At 35.5% G+C, this 23830-nt stretch overlaps 1 protein-coding gene across 2 annotated transcripts; it reads right to left on the bottom strand.

Moving 5' to 3' along the window:
- Positions 1 to 257: 257 nt before the first annotated feature.
- LOC107015337 (cell division cycle protein 27 homolog B) lies at positions 258 to 22914 on the bottom strand. Of its 2 annotated transcripts, none has more exons than XM_027915784.1 (16): positions 22655 to 22914; positions 22373 to 22445; positions 22165 to 22274; positions 21990 to 22036; positions 19622 to 19728; positions 8767 to 9062; positions 6455 to 6610; positions 5627 to 5837; positions 4456 to 4670; positions 4297 to 4362; positions 3314 to 3433; positions 2817 to 2893; positions 1943 to 2062; positions 1587 to 1806; positions 1218 to 1499; positions 258 to 848 (listed from the first exon to the last, which is right to left on the bottom strand). In XM_027915784.1, exons 1-16 carry the CDS (start codon positions 22757 to 22759, stop codon positions 798 to 800), a joined length of 2256 nt encoding a protein of 751 aa, XP_027771585.1. In that variant the 5' UTR covers positions 22760 to 22914; the 3' UTR covers positions 258 to 797. The 2 variants fall into 2 exon arrangements, with proteins under 2 accessions (XP_027771585.1, XP_015071065.1); XM_015215579.2 differs by having other exon boundaries at positions 772 to 848; positions 19622 to 19719; positions 22655 to 22898.
- Between the last annotated feature and the right edge of the window lie 916 nt (positions 22915 to 23830).

Below are 23830 nucleotides of genomic sequence, written 5' to 3'. Positions count from 1 at the left end.
GCTCTCTCAAAAAAAATGTAAGTGTTTCGCTTACTTATAGGTTGTCTCCTATTATCCTCGATATTCCAATTTATATAACTCACTTTTTTTTTTATCTTTATAAAAAATAATGACAATTCTATTTTTAATAACAAATTAACTTTAAAAAATCCATTTTTCTTTTACAACCACCAACATGTGACTCATTTTAAACCAAGTTTTTGTTTCTATTAGCTCATCAAATTAACCACACACATAAATTGAAACAGAGTAAGTAATAAACAGCAGCACTAATGTTTCAAACAGGTGTTAGAAGTGGTTATTTGCCAATTTTTGTCCAAAACTGACGTACAATCAAAGTTGCTCTCAAATAATTCGATGAAAGCAAAAGGCTCCAACTGCCCTACTACAACTACTCATATTATCATTCATAGATGATTAAACCCAAGTAATAACACTACACACCTTTAAAACATCATTTCAAATTTATGTACAATGATAGCAGTGATTATCATCAGATCTGAGAAAAAAGTCCTGGGGGTTCCAACACCGCCAATCACAGATCAATGAAAAGTGTACGTTCAGCATAAACCTCTTTTGGTATACAATGTTCTCACACTCAGGTGTGAGACGAACAAACCATGAAATCCTTTCGAGCTGCAAAAGATTTACATCAAAGGAACATGTTTTCTCAGTGACTTGTTTGTACATGGAGCTTTCTCCAAAGGACAAGTATACAACAACTTCAAGTAGTTGTATATTTTGAGCTGGATAATTTACAGCCTCATCTTCTCATTTTTCCAGTTCATTCAGATATGTTATAATTCATCTTCCATCTCATCTGGTACATGCAGCTTTTCAATGGCAGCCTGATAGAATATGTGGAAACAGTGGGAAGGACAAACATCAGCTTATATAATTTGAATCAGTCTTGTGATAATCTCTTCAGTAGACAAGCATTACTATAATTCAGAAACAAAGGGGTAAAGAACGAAAGAATAAGACCACGAAAAAAGAAGGCAAGATATCACAAAGTTTCCAGCACTAAAAGACAACATCGAAGGTGATTCCGGTAGATGTCTGAAACTATTTTCTTTCTGGTATCAAGTAAGAAATAGAACTATGATAGAATAAGAAAAAGGCCGAAAGAAGAAAAGAAACCATAATGCTCGACATGCTGAAAAAAATTACCAGTATATACACACATTAAGTGCATCTGTGGGCAAATGGGCAATTACCTTAATGGTTGCAACATCAGTTGCAGATGGTTTTAAATCTAATGCTACTCCAAAATGAAGCATGGCTTTGTCGTACATATTACGCCTCTTATATATCCTACCCATCAAAGCATAGACACTGCTCTCACGAGGAGCATGCTCTTTGAGTTCCTCTAAGACTTCTAAAGCGGCATCAAAACTTTCCGTGCTCACAAGGATGTTAGCCTTCTGATACATTGGAAGGGGGTTTTTCTTGTCTGCTACTATAGCCAGCTCCATCACTTCCAATGCCTCCTCATTTTTCTGTCCATCCATAAGATGAAGATTAGAGTCTAAATTAAGGGCAAGATCATGTTTCAGCATAAAAATCAGAAAAGGAAACTACTACACCTTCAGAGCGTGTAATGCAGTGCCTAGATATGACATGATAACAGAAGACTGTGGATTTATACCCAAAGCCATTCGAAAGTGATGCTCTGAAAATTCAAACTTCTCCTGTCGGAGATAGATCATTCCAAGCCCATACCAGGCATTGTAATGCCTGGCATCCACACGAAGTGCACTCTGGTAGCTCTTAATAGCATTTTCAAAATCTTCTAAAGCAACGTATCTGGAAAAATAGACAGCAAGGCAAGCTTATAAAGAAACTGACAATACACCTCTCTACAATCAACAAAAAAAGATATTCCACGCTCACGTTTGACCAATAAAGGGAATGATTGAGAAAGGGGAGGAATGGGACGTACTCATGACCACAAAGGGTGTGCCCGTAGGCAAATCTAGGATTTAGTTGTACAGCTCGTTGGAAATTTTTAAGAGCAGTTTCATGGTCTTTCTGTAGACTATAGCAATTCCCCATAGCACACCTGTTATACCATCGATAAAGTATTAAAACTATGGTATAATGAAGAGAACAGATGATATTGGTTTTCCTGCTTAGCTCCAACTACTATTTGCAACAGCAAGAAACACTGTTTGGCGCCTTGAAAGATCAAAGCCTTACTAGGCACAAGAGCGCCACAAACAGAACTTATATCCAACTTTAAATGTGTGGATGCATGTAATTTAGCAGATGATAGCCTCATAGTAATATCAAACGTTATGTTTCAACATGCACTCTGGAGATTAAATTCCAGGCTAGAATGAAAAGGTCTCCCTTCATATTCCACTTTATTGAGGCATTTTCTCTACTAGTACAAGTAGCAAAGAATAGCAGTTTTTAACAATCCTTACATAAATCTTATTTTTTAAAGGAACAAATCAAGCCATTGGGTAAAACTTCTCGATTATTTATCTACACCTCGAGTGCAAACACAGAAGTCAGGATTTTCAGACAGAAGTTGTAATTCCAATTGTTAAATCAACATAATGCGTCTAGCAGGTTAAGAATAATCAGAAACATAAGGAGTCACATTGTTAACAACTTGATCAAGGGTCAAAAACAGCAAACATGGCGAAGGACTGATCAATGATTCTCAGCCATTCATGAGTAAATAAATTAATACTTGATAAGATGTTACAAATAAGCCCAAATAACCACACATATCTGGACAAAAGAAATAAACAGCTCCAGAAATATCTATATCAGACAATATTATCTTCGGATTTTGCAGGACTTACCAAGATTGAGGAGCTAATCTATCAGTTGATACCAGCTCCTGCGCCAAATAACTCAACTTCATATCCTCCTTGAGATGCTAAAATTGAAATCAAATAGTTTGTCAGGAAAGAAAAAAAGGCAGAGAGGACATAAACATTGGGACCCTTTTGGGACATAAGAACTACTAGGATAACCATATATAACCAGTTTCCTAACTACCAAAGGTTGAAAAAATATGCTTTCAAGAAATAATTTTAATTAGTGAACAATAACCGGAAGCAACAAAAATACCGGAACAAAAAAAATATTGTTATTAAATAATAGTAATAATGATCATAGAATATAAGCAAATAATAGTAATGTTGACGCAACAAGGATCAAATAAAGTTTCATCAAACCCGTCGGGCATCACCACCCCACCACCCAAAGAGATGGTAAAATTAAAGGCAATTAATATTTCCTCACAGCAAAGCATACATGTTCTGATTGAACCACTTAAAGAGCAAAGAAGACTCACAAACAACACTGTCGAGTACACGTCCATTCCTTCTAAACTATAAGGTGAGGCCAGACGAGCAAGGCCAAATGCATGATCTGCTTCTTGGTAATCAACCATTTCGAAGTATGCCCTTCCAATCTGGCATTCAAATACGCACATCAGATGCCACATATAGACAGATAAATCTGGCATTTTAATTTGCTCATGACATGCCACAGTAGACAGATACCAAGAGAACCTTTTATATTTGATAAGCAACAGATACCAAGAAAACTAAAGAGCAAGTTAGGCCAAGAGATACCAAGAGAAGAGCCGATTAAGTCAAGGGATATGTAAAAAGAAAGAAGCCCGTGCCCCACCACAAGTAGAAAGGGCTAAAGACCGTCAAACATAGTACAAAATGGTCCTAAAAATTATACTAGCAAAAGTAGATATTCTCCGGACCATGCGATGCAGTGCCTTGAATCATGATCAATAATCTAGACTGTCCAAATGACAGTTCATTGTCCTATTCAGAGGACTTACTTCAGCACCTCACACGGTAGAATAAAGATCCTAGAAGACCACTCTTGGAAAATAGTGCTCTCTGACAATCAATGAATATAAAGAAGACATGCATATCTATTCCAGGCCACTTAATATTCTTGTTGTGTACTCGAATAAAGCTATCTAATCGATATTTCTAGTACGTATCCATAACTATGTAACTAGTCTAAACATGGAACTTATACATCATGAAGATCAAGTTAGAAATTAACCACAAAAAAAAAAATGAGCATGTCCGGCTAAGTTTGAAGGAACCTACATACTGGAAGCAATTTCAATTAGAGACGAGCAAATAAACAGTAAAGGACAAGAATGAATATCTCCTTTGATTCCCTAAACAAGCATAAAGAGAAAACTTAAGATTAACAGGACTTTGAACGGAGGAAATATAAAAGTACATACATTGCCTCCAAAAGGACTGGAGAAAAAGTGATCAAGAAAGACAGAACCTTTACCTGAGAAAGAACCCATCCAGTGTGATAATGTTTGTGTGGTAGTTTGTTATAAACATCCAGTGCATCCTGTTCCACCGTAAAGCATCATATTTCAACCAAATCAATGCAGAGCATCAAATAAATGCTGAAATTTATCCATTCAGAATCAAAATGTAATACCTGACATCTATATAAACAAGAAAGTCTATAGCCTTCCCCAAGAATCCTGAAAAGGGACAATATATCTGAAGCACCTGAGAGGATAGATGTGCTGCTTACATTAACCCCCGAAGCAGAAGTTCCGGGCCCTTCTTGTTCAAGAGGTCTAGCATCACCAGAAGGGTGTGACACAGTCATATTTAGCCGAGAATCATCAGAAATGTCATTGCGAGTCCCTGAGATGCAGACCTAACACAGTTACGAATAAAAACACATCTCAAAGGTAGATGTTTTTCTTAGGTAGCAACAATGCACAAACACAAGAAATTCCATACGAACATAGCTGTTGGTGTTCAGCTTTCTTCATTTTTCCTTTGGTTGATAGCAGTAATTTCAGATGAAAAAAACAATTTATCTGTACTCTCGAATTCTTTCAAATGATTAATGCATTAATCAATTGTGATCCCACACATCCAAATTGTAGTTAACCAGAACTCGGGAACTACAGAAGTAAAGTTTCAACTTTGACGAATAATAAAAGAGGTAAGAAAAAAGTCAAAAAAATAGAGGGAGAAAAACTATCTCCTGAAGTTTGTGACGGAACCACTAAATAAAAAAAGTGTACACAAGTCTATTCGAATTTAGGGGATCATGAAAGTGACTCCAATATAACAACAACAAAATTTTGTTAGATTTTCAGAAATATCACATATAACACAAAAGCAATCCATTTGGAGCACAGTCGGAGTTTCGTGCCTCCCTTAAGTTTAGTAAAAATATCTTCAGATGATGTGTCCTTATTAGATAATAGAAAGTTTCCAGAAAAAACCACACCCGACTTCTTTTTCTGTAGCAGACTAATATACAAATTTAGCTCCATGCAGGCCTGGATGTCAGCATATGACCACCCAACTGCTGTTCAAGTGCACTATCACTTCTGCATAGAGAGGGGGGGAAGGAAGAAAAAAGTTGCCTGACACTCCGTTTTGTTTCACGCATTAATGTTGACTGGCTACAGTCAAAAGTCAACACTTCTTTGTAATTATACTTCATTTCAAGCAATTGTGTGACCAAACCTTAGGATTCACATAAAATATTTATGATGAGTCTATTCTAAAAAGGTGACAACGCCTAGGTTAAAAATACAATGGACAACAGAATTATCAAGAGAAAAGGCAAAAATATCAATCACCTTCACCATGATTTTCCCAAGATTGTGTCTTTCGACTTGTCATGGAACGTAAAGTCATTGAGCTCAGCTTCGAACTACCATAATATTTGGAAGAATGAATGGTTCCATTTCCAGAAGCTGCAGATACATTTGAATTTGTGTTTCCAGTAGATTCTCCCGAAAGCCTTGAATTTCGTCGAGGGCCAGAATCAGAAAATAACCTCCCAGATATCTGGAAAGACAAGAGATAGTGGACTCAGACCCAAAAAAGGGGTAGTGGAGACAATGAAAATCCACCATATAAAGCACCAGAAATGTATAGGGAAGTTTAGAGATTAAAAGTTAAAACTGAACAAATGCACAAAATAAAGGAGATGAACAAAATCAATACCATAGTTCAACAAGCTAAAAGTTTGTAAAAACATTCTCGTTTTTAACCAAAAGAGGTCAAATAAGACAAAATAAGAGCCTAGCCTCTAACAACTGACTTCTACAGGTGAAAACTGGTAAGGACAGCAGGCTTGGACCAAAAGCTTCACACACTAAAAGCTCACTTCCAAATTTCAACAAAAGAGAAAACTAACACTCAAATTGTTATGAGATCATTTTGTGAAACTTTTTTTATCACGAAAAACTTAGAATAAAAGCTGTTTCACTTTGTGAAGAATCATATAAAGGCATCCTGATTGATAGACATACTTAAAATGGAATATGAGGAAGTACGACATTACTTCAGTGGGAAGTTTCTATAAAAAAGCTAACAATCCTGCAGAGATTATACAGAGAAAGAAGAACTTAATATTATAATAGACTAGATGACTGAAACCTATGTATTATAGTACTGCAGACCTTTCTTAACTTCCCTTCATCAACAAACTTTCTCCGAGGGGCCTGAATGGTTGAATTGACAGTTGATCGTGGAGAGTTATCAGCACCAGCCACAGATGCATTAGTTCCATTTTGCTGAAAATTTCTACAAACTGGAGGTGGAACCACTCCTGACAACTGCAAAGAAATTGTATTTTACAATCTTTCGAAAAATCAAAAAGAAATTCTAGTGTTGCCAAAGTGCATATAAGAATGTCAGTTGATTCTTTAATATAGAAGATTTTGTCACCTTTACATATTGTTTAGCCAAGCTTTTGGGAGGGCCAAAAGTGCTTCTTCTTGTTTTTAAAAAAGTGTGTATGTTTAAAAAATGAGTTGTTTAACCAAGCAATGAGGTGAAAATAAGTGTTTCGGGGAGTAGCAGCAGTTTAAAAAGATAGCTTTTCTCCCAAAGTGCTTTATTGAAAAGCACTTTTGAGAAAATACACTTAGAAGAACTTATTAAAAACATGGTCAAACACAAACTGCTTCTCATAAAGCAAAGTCACAAACTGGTTCTCAACAAAAGTACTTTTTAGAAAAGCACTTCTCAAAATAAACTCATTTTAGAAGCTAGGCTAAAAAGGCTATTAATTTCACTTCAATTAACAAGAACATAGCTCTGTGAAACTATACAGATATCATTAGAAAGTCACCAACTATGTTCTAAACCGGAGAAGACATTTTAGGCTCCATCGGATTGACAATAAATTAGATATTTTCTGTCCTCTTCAAAACTTGCAATCTGCTTTAAATTAGAGTCAAATTCTCTGATTGCTACCCTCTTCCTCAATCTAAGAAACTATGATCTAACTAACAAATACATTGTCACCATTTATTTTAGAATGGTAATGGTGTATTGCTTGGTACAAAGGACAATCTAGAGAAGCATGTCTCACTCAGGATAATCTGCAGAGGAGGGGATACCAGTTATGTAGCAAATGGTATATATGTAATAACAACAGAGATAATCAATCATATATTCTTGCATTGTCCAATAGCACAACAAATATGGCAGATGTTTTACAGTATTTGGACATGAACTGAGTAATGCCAAGATCAACCTCAGACTTATTGGGCCTTTGAAAACTAAATGGAATACAATTACAGCATGTTTTGGTGGTGCATATGGAAGGCAAGGAATAGAAGAGTTTTTGCTGGTCAAGCTAACAATACTCTAAAGATCAAATCTGACTGTAATATTTTGTTCTAGTAGGATTAGGATGGATTTGGTAAATGATGTGGAAACCTTATGACAGTGCATAGATAGCTTGCAATAGAAGATTACGGACTTCTCTTGGTTTTTGAACTTTTGGTGGTGTACTTGGGTACAACCTTTGTGCTACATCGGTAATACAATTGTGAAATTAGGTCTTAGGCCTAACTCACACCCCAAAAGCTAGCTCAGAGGGAGGAGGATTGCCCAAGCCTTATAAGGAGTCCAACCATCTCATTAACCACCGATGTGGACTTTTATCATTCTTTGACACCCCACCTCACGCCCAGTGCTTAGCATCTGGTGCGTGGACAATTTTGATTCTTGGGAACCCCAATATCGGGTGAGATGGGCCCTGCTCTAATATATATATATATATATATATATATAAATTTGTCTATGTCTAATTCTACATCATTAGAGTTCAAGGGGAAAAAGTTATGCAATCTTTAAAGAATAATAAAAATTAAGCATCTTCACTGCAATGCATACAGTGATAGCAAGTAACAACCAATGACCCTTTTTACGTTAGCACCAGAAGAAAAGAGTTCCTATTTCCCATATATAAAAGACAAAAGATAAAATGTCATTGAACAGACAAACTAACAACTATGGATGTAAGCCTAATAACCGCATTATATAAACAATGTAGAGAAAAATATAGATGGGGCGATTCGGGTGAGATCCAATTGGAACAAATACTGGTTAACTAGAGACCAGATTTTTGATTGCAGATAGAATGCAACCGATGAGCAGCAGCATAATCTTAAAAAGTAAGACAATCACCTGATTTGTTGAGTAAATAGCAGCTATCTCTAGGGTTAACAAAAGGAGAAGTTGTTATCCTGGTTGTGGCACGCTAAGGTATCTTCATGTATAAAAGGACGTACCAGAAAGAGGTCAAGTTAGAAGGTTCAGACATGACTATTATAAAGTATCAAAAAGTGAGAATTCTGATTAAGGTGTAACCATTTTAAAGTTCTACTATGATACTCTTCAAGTGAAAATAATTGGCTATGGTTTAAAATCAATTAAGGGCTTACAACAAAAACTGTTTTACAAGTCGGTATCAAATTACCTGTGATGCCATTGGCGAGGGAGTGTTGTAGAATGACATGTTAGTAGAAACCCCACCTAAATTCTGGATAGCAGCTGCTCCATTATAATTTCCAGAAATTTCTCGAAGATTATTGCTGTGTGTATGTTTTGATTGCCTAGGGCTGATGTCGTCTGAGACAATATTCTTAGAAGCTACATTCTGATCATCAGCGGATGCTTGTAAATTTTGAGATTGGTTCCCTTGGTCTATGTGTTGTTTTTGAATGCAAAGTAAAGATGCTTCGCCAAAAACTGCAGCTGCTTCTTCTGCAGCACCTGGTATGTCACCCAACAGTAAGGATGCAAAATATAAAATCATAACTAAATAACAATGGCAATCAATATAACCTTCATGAAGTAGAAAATAACCCGAAATATTATTTGGAAAAAAAGTAAATGTATGTTCAGTCATTGTTAAGTCAATGGAAATTTATGCTAAGTTTTCAAGGACAAAACACCAGTCAAGTTCGTTTTCTATATAGCTAAGTTCTCCAAAACCACCTAAGTTCACAATCCGGGCAAACAAGAGAAATATCCCAAAATTAGGCAGAAAATATTACAAAGTATAACAATTAGCTGAAAATACAACATTTGTTTCCAATTACTTTTAAAGATGAAGTATATGTTTCTGTCTTTGAAAACAAAATCTCTCATGATTTCATTATGATTATATCAAATAGTAAAACCTTTCTAAAATAAAACAATGGAATCTACACAATCCCAATGTGTTGACCTGACCGTTTTTAGTTTTACAAATCCAAATCATGTTCCGAGACTTCTCGTAGCTCAGGATAGCTATTTTATTTAATTTCGGAAACTGGTAAATGTGTATATATTTCATCATGAGCAAAACAATTCATGGGTTGTACTGAAACCATTTTTGGAAATTCTACTAATCTTATTCCTATGGTGAACCTAAAACATCAATAATAGACAGTATCATTTTAGTATAACTGATTACACCAAAAACATAAGATCAAAATACAATTCAATTTGATCTGTAACTGATAAAACCAAAAACATAAGATCAAAATGCAATTCAGTTTGATCCTCCGCATAAAATTCAGTATTTACAATGTTCTCAAAACACCTAGAGTTCCTCTCATTCCATACTGCCCACCAAATGCTTGTAGAAACAATTCTCCATCTACTTCTGTTCTTAGCATGCAGTCCGCAGACCTGCTTCCTCCCAGCTCTGAAGTACTACGGACATAGTCATAATATGCCTTTGAGATTTAAGAACAGTCTCCACAGCTATCTTATGATCTAGCAATGAAGAAATAGATGATTAACTCTGTCTGCACTATCACCACAAAAGAAACATCTAGAACAAGTTGTCTTGAGCCAGTAGTGCTTCCTTAGCTAGCAACCATACAAAACAAGCCACTTTATGTGGTATTTCAGTTTACAAGGTGCAATTACAGGACCAAATGATTGCTTGCTGAGTTGGGTGATTCAACCTATTATAAACAATTTCACCTTGAAAGATCTCATTACTTCCTTGCCACCATAAAACATCTTGTCCTGCCTCAAATCACTGAACAATTCAATTGTTCGGAAGATACCAGACACCCTTTGGATTTCCTAATGATTTAGCTATTTCTGAAAGTTAAGCTCCATTCTTGAGGCGTTCAATGGGCTGCTATAGTCCTTTGTTAATGTAGGGCTAGAAAGTGACGTGTGGGAAGAGTTATTCCATGTAGCCTATCTCATGACAATCATCCTTCTAGAAGTCGGTCTTTTTTCCCATTTTACACTTTAATCTTGGCGTTGGGCATGAGTTCATTCCATAATGTTCTGGTGGATATCATAGGCTTCTCCTTTTCTGACACAAATCTCCATAAGGTGTAGTATTATCTTCCTCCTCTTTCCCCCACAAAAGTTGATTCTCATTATTGTACTTTCGTTTTTTTGTGAAACTGGTAAGGTTGAATTCTTCAGCATTAAGGGTATAATGGCTACCTCCAAAAAGGAACAATTACAGATTTCCTATCAAATCTATAATCTGGTCTATATCATCTATACAAAGTTGTTTACACCAAAAAAAAAAAGTAGAGATACTATACAATTCCATTTAAACTTTGTGGATGGAATTGGATCTATCTTCAAAACATCTTCCATTTCTTTCTTTCCAGACTGACCACCATACACATGATGGTATTAGCTTCCACCATCTCTTTTGACTCTTACTGCCTCCCCTCCTAATCCATAGCTCAACAGATCTGATGTATAATCTGGACAATGCCAGTGATGGTATTAGCTTCCACCATCTCTTTTGACTCTTACTGCCTCCCCTCCTAATCCAATAGCTCAACAGATCTGATGTATAATCTGGACAATGCCAGTTCATGCTTGTGATGTTGAGAAACAAGTTCCAAATTTGAGTAGTAAACTTACTACTATGTAGGAAGAAACGGTTATTTGTTTCTCCTGTCAAGTTGCACAAAAAACCTAGAAACCAGTTGTCTGCCTTTCTTTTGTAGAACTTCTACTGTTAAACATGCTCTCTTTATCACTAACCAGGTGAAACACTTTACTTTTGTATGAATGTCACACTTCCAAAAGTAGTTCCAGGCCCCCCGTCATCCCCATTAATCCTCTTTTGTAGGCATTGTGGACTGAGAAGTCTCTATCCTTGCTATGTTTCCACAGGATCTTGTCTCTTGTCTGTTGTTGCTGTTGTAGTTATAATCATTGTTTGTTGTTGTTGTTGTTGTAGTTATAATCATTCCAGCTAGTTTTTCCGGTGCGCCACCCTCTCCACCTCCTAGTCATTAAGTAGTCTTCTTAAAGATATGTCCCATCCCTATATTGTCCAACAATCGCTCACTCTAGCATCAGGGTTCTCATAGATTAGAAACAAATCTGGAAAAAGTTCTCTGAGAGAGGTTTGGTCTATCGAACCATCGTTCCAAATTTTATTTTTGTTTCCATTACCCACCTTAATATACATATTTTTTTCCATTTGTGGCCATAGGTTCCTGATTGTCCTCCGTACCCCGACCCCATATGGTTCGGAGGTGATTCTTGTACACCAGGGATTTAATTCTCCATATTTTGCTACAATAACCTCCTTCCAGAGAGCTGCATCTTCCTCGGTGTATCTCCATAGCCTTTTCATCAAAAGACTTCCATTTTGCAGCCTCAAATTCTGATCCCTAAACCCCCCCTTTCTTTGCTAAGAAGAACATTCTTCCAGTTGAGTAAGTTATAACCCTTTCCCTCCTTATGCTTTTCCATAGGAAGCTCCTTCTAAGTTTGTCTAGTTTTTTCACCACCTTTGCTGGGATTGGAAACAAGGACATCACATAGGTTGGTAAAGAGTCCAGAACGGAGTTTATGAGGATCAATCTACCCCCTAGGGATAAGTATTTTACCTTCCATCTAGCAAGTTCCTTCTCTGTTTTCACCAGAATGCCATTCCATATCTCCATTGTTTTGTGTTTGCTACCTAGGGGCATGCACAGGTATATGGTAGGCAAATGCTCCCTTTTGCCTCCCAATATATTTGCTAGTTGCTGAATCTGAGGGACCTCATTTACCAGAAAGAGACTACTTTTTCCCTTCGACCCTAAAACTGCTTCAAACAAACCAAAATCACTCTAATGTAGCTAATCTGTTCAGCTGTAGGTTCACAAAAGATGATAGCATCATCCGCATAGAGAAGATGACACACTTCTTTTTCTTCCCCCACTCTATCTCCGACCTGAAAGCCTTTAATCTATCCGTTTGGAGTTGCAATCCTCATCATACTATCAAAGCCTTCCATCACCAAAATGAACAAGAAAGGGGAAAGAGGATCACCTTGTCTCAGCACTTTTTCTGATTCGAAAAAACCACGGGTTCCCATTCACAAGAACAGAAAACTTCACTGTTTTTATACACACCTCAATGCACTTTATCCATTTGCTGCCAAATCCCATTTGTCTGAGAGTGTTTAGAAGGAAAGACCAATACACATGGTCATGGGCTTTCTAAATATCCAATTTGCACATTAGAGCAAGGGCTCCTCCCTTCATTCTTGAGTCAATGCATTCACTAGCAATGAGTATTGCATCCATGATTTACCTCCCATTTATAAAAGCCATTTGATGTTTGTTGATCAATTTTGCCACCACCTTTTTTAGCCTTTCAACCAACAATCTAGCAATGATCTTGTAGACTCCCCCCACCATGCTGATTGGCGTAAAATCCTTCAACTCTGATGCTCTAGGTTTCTTTGGGATTAAAGCAATAAAGTTTGTATTAAAACTCTTCTCAAAAATCTGATTAGAATGAAAATTTTGAATTGTATTGGTGATGTCTTCCTTCAATATGGCCCAAAAAGTCTAGAAAAATACCATCGGCTATCCATCAGGACCTGGGGTTTTCTCCTTTGCAGATAAGTCCAAACATACCCTTATCTCTTCTTCCTCAAAAGGTCTCGGAGCCATACTTTTTTTTTCTTCAGTGATCATTGTAGCATCCTGCAGTCTCGACTCAGCTTTCCCTCTTTGTATAGGTTTTTATAGAAATTATGCACAGCCTCTTTGATCACAGCTTGGTCCTAACTAACAACTCCATCTACTTCCAATTATATCTTTTATGAGAGGTTGCAATTCTGTTGAAAAATCGTGTGTTCTTGTCACCTTGTTTTAACCATAGGATTCTTGATATTTGCTTCCAAGCTAATTCTTCCTTCCTTGCCACATCTTCAAATTCCATGCCCAGATGTGTCCTTTGCAGCAGTTTCTCATCTGTGAGGGGCCTCTGTTCCTGAATTGTTTCCCAGTTAGAAATTTGATTGAGAATATCTTCCCTCCTTTGTCTCCAGTTCCCCTTATTATTTTTGCTCCACTCCTTAAGCTTAACTTTCAACATTTCAACTTTTCAGCCAAAATATAACCTGGTCTGCCAGTCACACCAAAAGACTCCCACCAATCTTTCACCTTCTCTTTGAATCCCCTCCACCTCAAACCACCATGCTTCAAATTTAAAGTAAGACTTTTTCCACCCATCATCTCCACAGGACAACACAATAGGATTATGATCTGAAGCAATTTTGGGGAAACTGTTTTGAATTATCTGTGTAAAACTATCTCCCCACTCTGCACAATAGAAATCTGTCAATTTTATTTCTCCCTTTCTCCAGGTGAAAGAGCCTCCACATAATGGAGGATCAACCATCTCCATTTCATCAATGAAGAATGAGAATTCTGACATAGCACCGGTCAATCTGTCACAATTTGTTCTCTCTGACGGGTATCTCATTTCATTTCAACTGCCTTGGCCTTGCTTTGTATTTTCAAATTCTTGATTCTCAATCTTTCATATCGCTTTCTGGCTAATAGTGTCTCCACTTTACCAAGTGGCACCCATTTCTTTCTTTATTTTCTTCCCAGAGAAAGTTCCTCCTGATTTTATCCAACCTATTCATAATTCCTGTGGGAATTGTAAACACATGCATCATATAAGTCGGAAGGGCATCAAGGACAAAATTTGTAAAGAGTCAATCTACTCCAAGAGATAGATATTGAGTCTTCCATGCCATTTATTCACACTTCTCAATCACAATATTCCATATTTTACTGGACGTAGATTTAGTTCCCAAAGGCATTCCCAAGTACATGGAAGGTAAGGCACCAATTTCACAACTTAACATTGCATTCAACATCTCCATATTTGGCACTACATTTATGGGATACAAGAAACTCCTCCGATTAATATGCAAGTCAGATGTTCCTTCAAATAGCTCTAGAATCACCATAAAAAAAATTAAGTTGCTCTTCTTCAGCATCACAAAATATGAGTGTATCATCAGCATATTGATGATGGGTTATCTCTACGCTGTATCTACCCGCTCTAGCAACATCAGAACCTTTTAGCCATCCTTTCAGATTTTGTTGTTTTAACCATCCTTTGTCTTGAGACCCTTTGTGCTCTAAAAAGACACGCCTCTGGGCTATTCATAAGACATGAGAAACACAGTTTTAATATGCATTATTCAATCAAGTGAATTTATTTCTGTCCAAAACCCATCCTCTCCATTAGGTCCATAAGATATCCTCAATTAACATGATCATATGCTTTCTCCATGTCTAGCTTACACAAAATACCTAATTCCTTTTGCTTCAACTTGAGTCTATTGCTTCATTGGCTACTACGCCAGCATACATGATTTCCCTTTAATGAAGGTCGTCTGTTAAGAGTACCAATTTAGCCATCACATTTTCCAGCCTTTCTGTTAGCACTTTGGAGAAAAGTTTGTGAATGTTGCCTATCAAGTAGTTTGTAAATAATTTGCCTTCCTTTCATGAAGGTCATTTGTAGAGTTTAGAATAGGAATAGGTATATACAAATCCTACTTAGAGTAAAAATAGGAATAGTATATAGTATCCTACTTGGTAAATGATTGAATTGTAATGTCTATGAATAAGGTCTCTATGTAATAATACAAATACACAATTCAATAATATTATTTTCATATATTTCTCACAAGGTATCCGAGTACAACTCATCCCAATTGTTGTTCACCGACGTTGGGCCCCCCCATTCATAAGTGCTCAAGCTCCAGTTGAGGCTGCATGGGAGTGTTACGAAGTCTCACATCAGCAAAGGGATGAGAAATTGGTTTCCTGATATGAAGTTGGACAAACATCCCCTCATAGGCTAGCTTTATAGGTTGAGTTAGGCGCAGGTGACATTTTTACATAGTATCGGAGCTTCTATGATCTTGGTAGAAAAGAAAAAAAAAACTTCTGCTGCCAGCGGGCACCTATGACCCATATATGTTGCATGTCTGGTAATTGGTTATTTTCACAAAAGTAGGGCCAATGATATACGTATGAACCCCATATTCAAGGGAACAAAACTAAAGCACTGAGGTCATAAGCGTCAATGCCCAGCGACTTTCTAGAGTTTTGTGTCAACCCCATATCTATCTGTGTTAGTGTAGCATCGTGTCATCTTTCTGATGACTACTTTCTCATATCTGATCTGTGTAGCACCGTGCCATCATTTTGATGACTACTTTCTTATATCTAATTTTGTATAGCACCATGCCATCTTCCGAGTAACTACTTTCTCACATCTGATTTTTGTAGCACTATGTGTCATCTCGGTTGCTACTTTCTTTTGTGTAGCATCGTGTCATCTTTCTAGTGACTACTTATTCATATTTAATTTGTGTAGCATCATGCCATCTTTTTCGTGACTACTTTTTCATATTTAATTTATATAGCACTGTCTCATCTTTTCGATGACTACTTTCTCATACCTAATTTGCATAACATCCTGTATCATTCTGGTGACTACTTTCTCTTAACCGATTTGCTAGCATCGTGCATCTTTAGGGTGACTCAGATCTATTTGCGTAGTTTCAACTTTTGTCAATGTTGTGCAAAATCTAAGAGATGAGTTTTCTAGCATTTTCTCTTTGCTTTAGATTCACTTTTGCCAAAAGGTTATACTCAAATATTTGGGGTGGATTACAATGGTACTTTTTTCACTGTGATCTGGATGAAGTAGTCTATATGGAGCGACCACTTGGATTTGCTGCTTATGGAGAGTTTAGTAGCCCAATATGTCGATTGCGCAAGTCACTCTATAGTCTGGAACGATCTTCTTAAGCTTGGCATGGGAAGTTGAGCATAGTAATTTAGGAGTTTGACATGACTAGAAGTGGATTTCATGAGAGGTGTAAGCGTATTGAGATCGATTGTCATTTCGTCAAAGAAAAGCTACTCTATAGATATATATTGTTACAAAATTTGTGAAGTCGAATGATCAACTTGGAGATATCTTTATCGGGTCCCTGTCCGATCCCCATATTAGTTACATCTCTAACAAGCAAAGTGCATATGATTTGTATGCACTAGCTTGAGGGGAGTATTCGATAAGAATAGACAAATACAACCGTACTTAAAAAATGAACACTTTTATCTTAAGTTACAAATGATTATTTACAGGCTACAGCCACACAAATTTCTATCATTCATTTTGGACCACAAATTCTAAAAGTCTCTTTCTTTCTTAAAACTCTATCCCGAGTCAAATTACCTCCATAAAATGGGACTAAGGGAGCATATAGTATCCTACTCGATAAAGGATTGTATTGTAGTGTCTATAACTAAGATCTCTTTGTAACATAGATACACAATTCAATAATATTCTCATATATTTCACATAAGAGGATCTACAAGTTAGCTCAGGATAACTATTAGGGACTTGGCTAGAAAATTTAGTTAGACTCTAAGATGGTTCAACTAGAACAGATTTTGCATAAATAGCATTTTTAGAAACAATTAAAGAATCCAACCCCTCATTTAGGGTCTATTTGGAAAGCCACCTAGTAATTGGAACTGGTGTAATTACTAGGGTAGTTATTACTAGCATAGTAATTACACTATTACCTGTTTGGTTGTCATAGTGTAATTACATTGTGATTACACAATCCTATTTGGATGTCACAGTGTAATCACACATGTTTTGTTTGGATGAATAATTGCAATCATAAAATTATATTAAATTTTAAAAATAAAAATTAATTATTTCAAATTTATACTAGACAAATAAGAACTTTATAAATGACATTACATTAAATATTTAAGATATATATTCTTTTTTGAAATTATATTAATTAATAAACATATATTCTCTAACTAATATTATGAAAAAATAATTGATTTATATCTTTTCAAATTAATATATTCAATTGAAATGATTATAAAAACTAAAGAAGTATGAAGTTTCTACGAACATCTTGAAATGTGTGTCTGATGAAAAGATTAATCTATAAATTCCCATAAATTACTAAAAGTTTGACGAAAAGATAATCTATCAAGTCTAATAGAAAAATGATGTGCAATGTAAATTCAATATTACTAAAACAAATGAAACTCAAAATATAGCACAAGTTATAAATTCAAAGCAAAAAATTAAAAAGAGTACTCTTATAGCAAATTCAACATAGCATAAAACATATGATTAATTTTTATTTTAAAAAAAACCGTAAGTCTATAACCTTACTTAACAATAAATTATATTTTAATTTAAAAAATTAGAATACCAATAAAATTATGCTAATGATAAAATAAGCATGACATAAAGAAATAGATGATCGAAATTGCATAAAATCACGTAAAGCAAGGTTGAGAACAATAAGATAATGAATATTAAAATATAAAATAAAAAATAAACTTTTAGAATAATAATAATAATGATAAAATAACTTAAAATAATAAAAGTAAAAAGATTAAAATAAAAAATAAAAATAGAAATAATAAAAAAAAAAGAAATTAAAAAGTAAGCTGGTAACTAAACCATGTAATTACCAGCAATTCACAGCCTCTGCCTGTGAATTGTAGAGTGTAATTACCCTGCCAATTACACCAATTACCGGCTGACCAAGTAATTACATGTCCAACCAATTAAGTGTAATTATATCAGTTACACCAAATCCAATTACCAGGGTATCCTTCCAAACAGGCCCTTAGTACAACCAATATGTGGTCCAAATCATAATTTAACTTTATGGTTGGATCCATTCATTATTTGTGTCTCATAGAAAGTGGTTTCGTCCAATTATGAGTCCATTTGATATGTTACGGTTCAAAAAAAGTGAATATATGAGGGCAGATTTTTTAGATGCAACAATTATAAAATACCGGGTGCAAAAAAAAGTGAATATATGAGGGCAGATTTTTTAGATGCAACAATTATAAAATACCAAATTGATCTGTGTTATAAAAGAAAATCTAGTGCAAACAACTATTTTTAAAGATCTTGAGAGCATAGCCTGTGGGGAAAAGGTGAAAAATATTGAGGATCAAGGAGAAACATTGAGGTAATGTCTTCACACATTCTTTGATAATTATAACATATTTGGATCATGCATCTAACACCATATCCCATGATTTTGATGGTCTTTCTGCCTTGGGGCTATACTATGGGGAACTGCCTTACCCCCGACAAAGGAGGAGGATCATTGAGGGTCAATCAGAAACAGTCTACCTATCCCAAAAAGGAGGGGGTACGACTACGTAAATTTTACTTAACCTTCCCTAGATCCCACTAGTGGAATTACACTAGGTTTGTTGTTGTAAAAAGATTGTTAACTACAAACACATTTCAGTGTTGATAGCTTTAAGGATAAATCAAACATTTTAACAGAACAAAGTGTTTATCAACACCTTATTTTCAGTTTCTGCACTACTATCCAAACATGTATGTGCTTATTCATAAATTCAACTCCAACACTTGTAAAGTGCTTTTCACTGTAACTACAACTCATTTTACTGTAGCTCAGTGGTAGAGTGGTCTGCTGTTAACCGATTAGTAATAGCTCAAGGTTATCTCAAACATTTTAACAAAACAAAATGTTTTATCAACACCTTATTGTCAGTTTCAGCACTTCTATCCAAACAGATGTACTTGTCCATAAATTCAGCTCCAACACTAACAAAGTGTTTTTTAGCACTTGAGGCTTAAAACCTACTTAAATTCTGCAATCCAGTTACAAATTGTATAAGAAATTCTAGCTTACGAAATTTAAAGAAAGTTCTACTGGTAGTCACAAAGTTAATAAAATTGATTACTGAAGTAGTTTGATTATTGAAGTAGTTTTTATAACTGAGAAGTCTACTCTCTGGTTTCAAAGCTCGGGGGCTGATTGGTCCAACCGTCTACCTTTGTCCATTTAAATACCAGATATCTGGTCTACAAGTCAGCTTCCAACATTGTGTTACTATTGTTTTGGGGACAAAATTGATTATTAATGTTGTCGCAATAACAAATGAAAACACAGCAAAATATTGCAATAGACCTTAAATGTTTGCTCAAATTACTCTGGCACAAACCTAGTATACACAACTCCTCATATGCAGCCCATAGCAATGGATCCAATAACAATGCCTGGTTGAAATGCTGGATGGAACTATTTCTTCTATCTGTATACCTGAAATAACTATCCAGTTCATTAGTACCTTGGAGGAGTGCAATCCAGGCTTTTTACAAGAGAAGATACATCACCATCGCAACTCTTCTTAAGCTCCATCAATTGTTGATTAACAAAAGGTTAAGGCAAAAAAGAAACAGAAAAATATACTCAACCTTAGGGAATAACTTATCAATAATATAAAATCCACAAAAAAAATTGAGGGCAAGCTTCTTAAAGTTTTTAAAGGAAAAAGTGAAAAAGGAATTATCATCTTAAAAAGAGGGGGTTATGAGGTCTGCCACGCTCTTAGATGATCTGAGATGCATATCTGCTACACTAATGTATCCAACAAAAAAAGTGGTTACAAGGCAGTAGAGATTATTCTCCTACAAAGATCAAGGGCATCAAAATGTCAATGTCCAGTTTGGTTTTTTTTGGCAAAACATGAATGCATTGTGGTGAAAAAACATGCTCCTCAACTATAATGACCAAGTCCCAAACACTGAAATTCAAACAAAAAAAGAATGGCCAAATACATAGATAGGGGAGCCCCTTTAACATGACACCTTTTGTAAGATAGCCTTATAAAGTTACAGAATGATTAGACACTTGAACTTGTTCCAAATGTATTGTTTGAATACAAGTATATTTTCCCTTCTTCCTTTTTCCAAAAATTATCTGGAAAAAACACCCAATATTTCAACCCATCTCTTTCCCATTCCGGCAAGCATCTGAATGAAACAAATTACATAGTTCCATTTCCCTAAGAAGAAATCTAGAAGGTCGTGAACTTAATGTTCTGCAGATTGCGTCGGCATCATCATTTCTGATGGCTTCCGACAAAGCTCCAGACTAGGAAACACCAAAAGCAAAACACACTTCATATTTTCGTGTAGAGAGAGCAATAAAAATATTAAAATTGTTGTATTTCGAACTTAAAAACAGACTTCCAAATTTAAATGAAGGAAGAAAGGTTGTGTCCAATTTCTGTGATGAGCTTGATCAGAAAGATGTTCCGCCGGCGAAACAAACTATTTTACAGAAAGGTCCAAGATAAAGTGTTGATTGATACTGATAGCTTAATTATAGGCGTAGAATAATTTGGAATTTAATATAATTGATTGTAATTGCCTAGGAATCGATTATGTGATAGTCTTTCCTAATTTAGTCTTAGGATTCATTGTATAAGTACTCATTCTCATGGATTGTATATTCACTAAGAAATACAAAGAAGCTTTTTCTTCTTCTTGAAATCTCCATGATGAGGTGAGTCATCTACCTCGCATCACTGGGGTTCTTTTTTTATCAAAGAGGTCGAATTGTCTCACTTTCGTTGGATGCCCACAACACAATCTCCACCTGATCAGTTCCTTTTGGAATTTTTTTTCGTTGAGGTCGCTAAAACATTTTGAGCCTACATCTCTATCAGTTTTTAATTTTATTCGATCATCGAAATATGCTTCCGGTGCAACACTAGCTTTCTAGCTAGACCACTTAGTAATTGGTTCACTACATGTCATTGCCAAGTGAATCTCATGCACTTGGTCTTAAAAATACAAGTGTTCACAGGACACACTTCAGTCAAGTAAAAGTGTCTAGATGGATACTAGAGAAGTTTAAAATGTTTATCTTCCAAAAAGTGCAAATTTTAAGGTGCTATCTAGGTATTTAGCCAAAAAGATGTTCAAGAAAAAATAATGAAAGAATCATATTAATTCATACAACACTTTCTGCACTTCAATGAAATGTTAATTTTCACATAAGAATAGAAGAATCAATATCTTTTAAGTAAATAAAGTTTGGCATTGTTCAAATACTTCATGGTGCAGTTTCCATAAAATTATTGACTTAAAAGAAAAAGAAAATGATGTTGAGTCTATGCTACCATTCTTCTCCATCATACACAGTTCAATACAAGAATAATTTGCACATAAGCATAGAAGGATCAAGTTTTAAAATTAATAAAGTTTGGCGATAGTTCAAGCATCTGATGATGCAGCGTCTATGCTATTATTTACTTTAAAGTAAAAGGAATAGATGACAGTTCTATTCCATTACATTCTCATCCATCATATAAAATAGCAAATACAGGATAGTGACCTTTATCAGCACGAAGTATCTTTCATGTGCACTAACAATTTGATGCTTATAACTAGAAAACAACCAAAATTCATTGTCATAGTAAAGCATTAGCTTCATTATTCAGATAGATCAAACCAATTTCAGAATGAAGAAGCAAGGCTAGAAGTTAATATTTCTCTTAAATAAATAATATATAAAATATGAACCTGTAAATAAGACCAAGAAGGTAATGCCCAGCTGCACCATTTGGAACCTACACAAGAACCAATTAGCTTATATAAATTAAAGAAGAATGTCAATGGGTAACACGAAGTGGAGATGAGAATACCATAAAATCTGCAAAGTGGATAGATATTTGGAAGGATGGTTTTACGACTCTACCTCTGCAGTTGGCTCATTAGGAGGGCAAAGTGCTGTCTCAGCTTCAGTGAGAAGACCCATGTGAAAGCATGATAGTGCAAACAAGTAGCGGGATTGAGCCATACTTGTCCCTTCATATAAAAATTTAAAAAAGGGATGATTATGAGCATAATCGGAAGATAATAGGGAGGAAAAAAAGAGATATTGCAACACAAAAATGCAGTCATACCCTTGAGAAGATGATATGCAGCATAAGCCTGTTGGTTGTGCAGGTAGCAGCCAGCTAAAAGCTGCATATTTGTCTGCGCATTATAGAATTGAACAACTTAAGAGATTTCAACACAAATGCGTTAAACCCTTACATTCTTGAGTCAAATTCCACTAAGGGCAACAAGAAACAAAAAAGTGAAGTCCAAGAACACAACCTAAAATCTCTATAAACCATAAATTGAGTAATACATATGTTTACAAAGACTGATGAAGTGAAAACAAAAAAAAAAGGGTGGAGTACCTCAGAGGGGAACTCGGCACAGAGTCGTTCACACATGAAAATGGCGTTGTGGTACATAAAATGGCCGAGGCTGTTTTGCACAGACTCAGTTAGTAGGGTTTCCATTGATGTTTGAACTCGAATTCAAAGAGAGCCCAGGTTAGAGAGAGGGAGAGGGAGAGGGAGAGGGGGAGGGAAGAGGGAGAAAGAGAGAGAGATTCAATTTTTCAATTTGACAGAAAAGGGTGCGACATTTTCTCCACCCTTCACCAAAATTTTATTAATAAAAATAACTGAAAATAAAATGGCAATAGAGCTCACCTCAAGCGGGGCGGATCTGTCCTATTAGCAGTCTACGTGCAGGGCGGAGAGAGTTCAAAAATAAACTTTTGAAATTTTTTCCAAAACGGGTTACGGGTTTAACAAATTATTTTCTTAATACATTATGTTTTTGGTCCTATTACTAATTTTGTTGTAATAGATACTAGTACTATGTAATCATTTTTTCTTTCTATAAAAATGGGTCAAGTTTATTCGATTCCAAATTTTTTGTTTTCAAAGAAAGTTATTACATCAACAACAAGCTCTATCACTAAAGTTAAGTTAGTCAAATTAGCTAAAAAAGAAATTAATCCTATTAATTATCTATAAAATATTATAATGTAGGGTTTGTAATCTATTTAAATTTATTAATTAGTGACACAGTGTTATAAAATGGAATAAAAAAAGAAGAAAAAACATAAAAACTTATGTCAGGTGGGGCGGGGCGGAGGGTGTGAAGATGGGGCCGGGTAAATGTGGGTGACAATGTGATAATGTTTCACCTCGCCCCGCCTCACTGTCATTCCTAAATACTCCCTCAGTTTCTATTTATATGTCATCACTGTTGTACGTACCGATGCGATGCATAGATAATATTAAAATATTATTTTTAGGAATTTTTTGTTGTGATATCTTCTACGATTATATTAAATCATACTACCTTTAAAAAAAGTCCTGCTATCGTATTGTTCCTTATTAATGGAATGTAATCCCTCCCCCTCCCCCTCATATAACGACCCTCTTAGTATGAATTTTGTCCATTTTTCTGAGCTCGACTCTTTATTAACCTTTACAGATAATTTATGACTTGTAGTAATGAGTCAAATAATTTTTCAAATCAAACAACTGATTATTTTGATACTAACAATAAAACAA

The sequence above is a fragment of the Solanum pennellii genome, chromosome 3, assembly GCF_001406875.1.
Source record: "Solanum pennellii chromosome 3, SPENNV200".
NCBI classification, from domain to species: Eukaryota; Viridiplantae; Streptophyta; class Magnoliopsida; order Solanales; family Solanaceae; genus Solanum; species Solanum pennellii.
The sequence above is the reverse complement of the archived record's forward strand: the minus strand, read 5'-3'. Positions and strand labels throughout refer to the sequence as shown.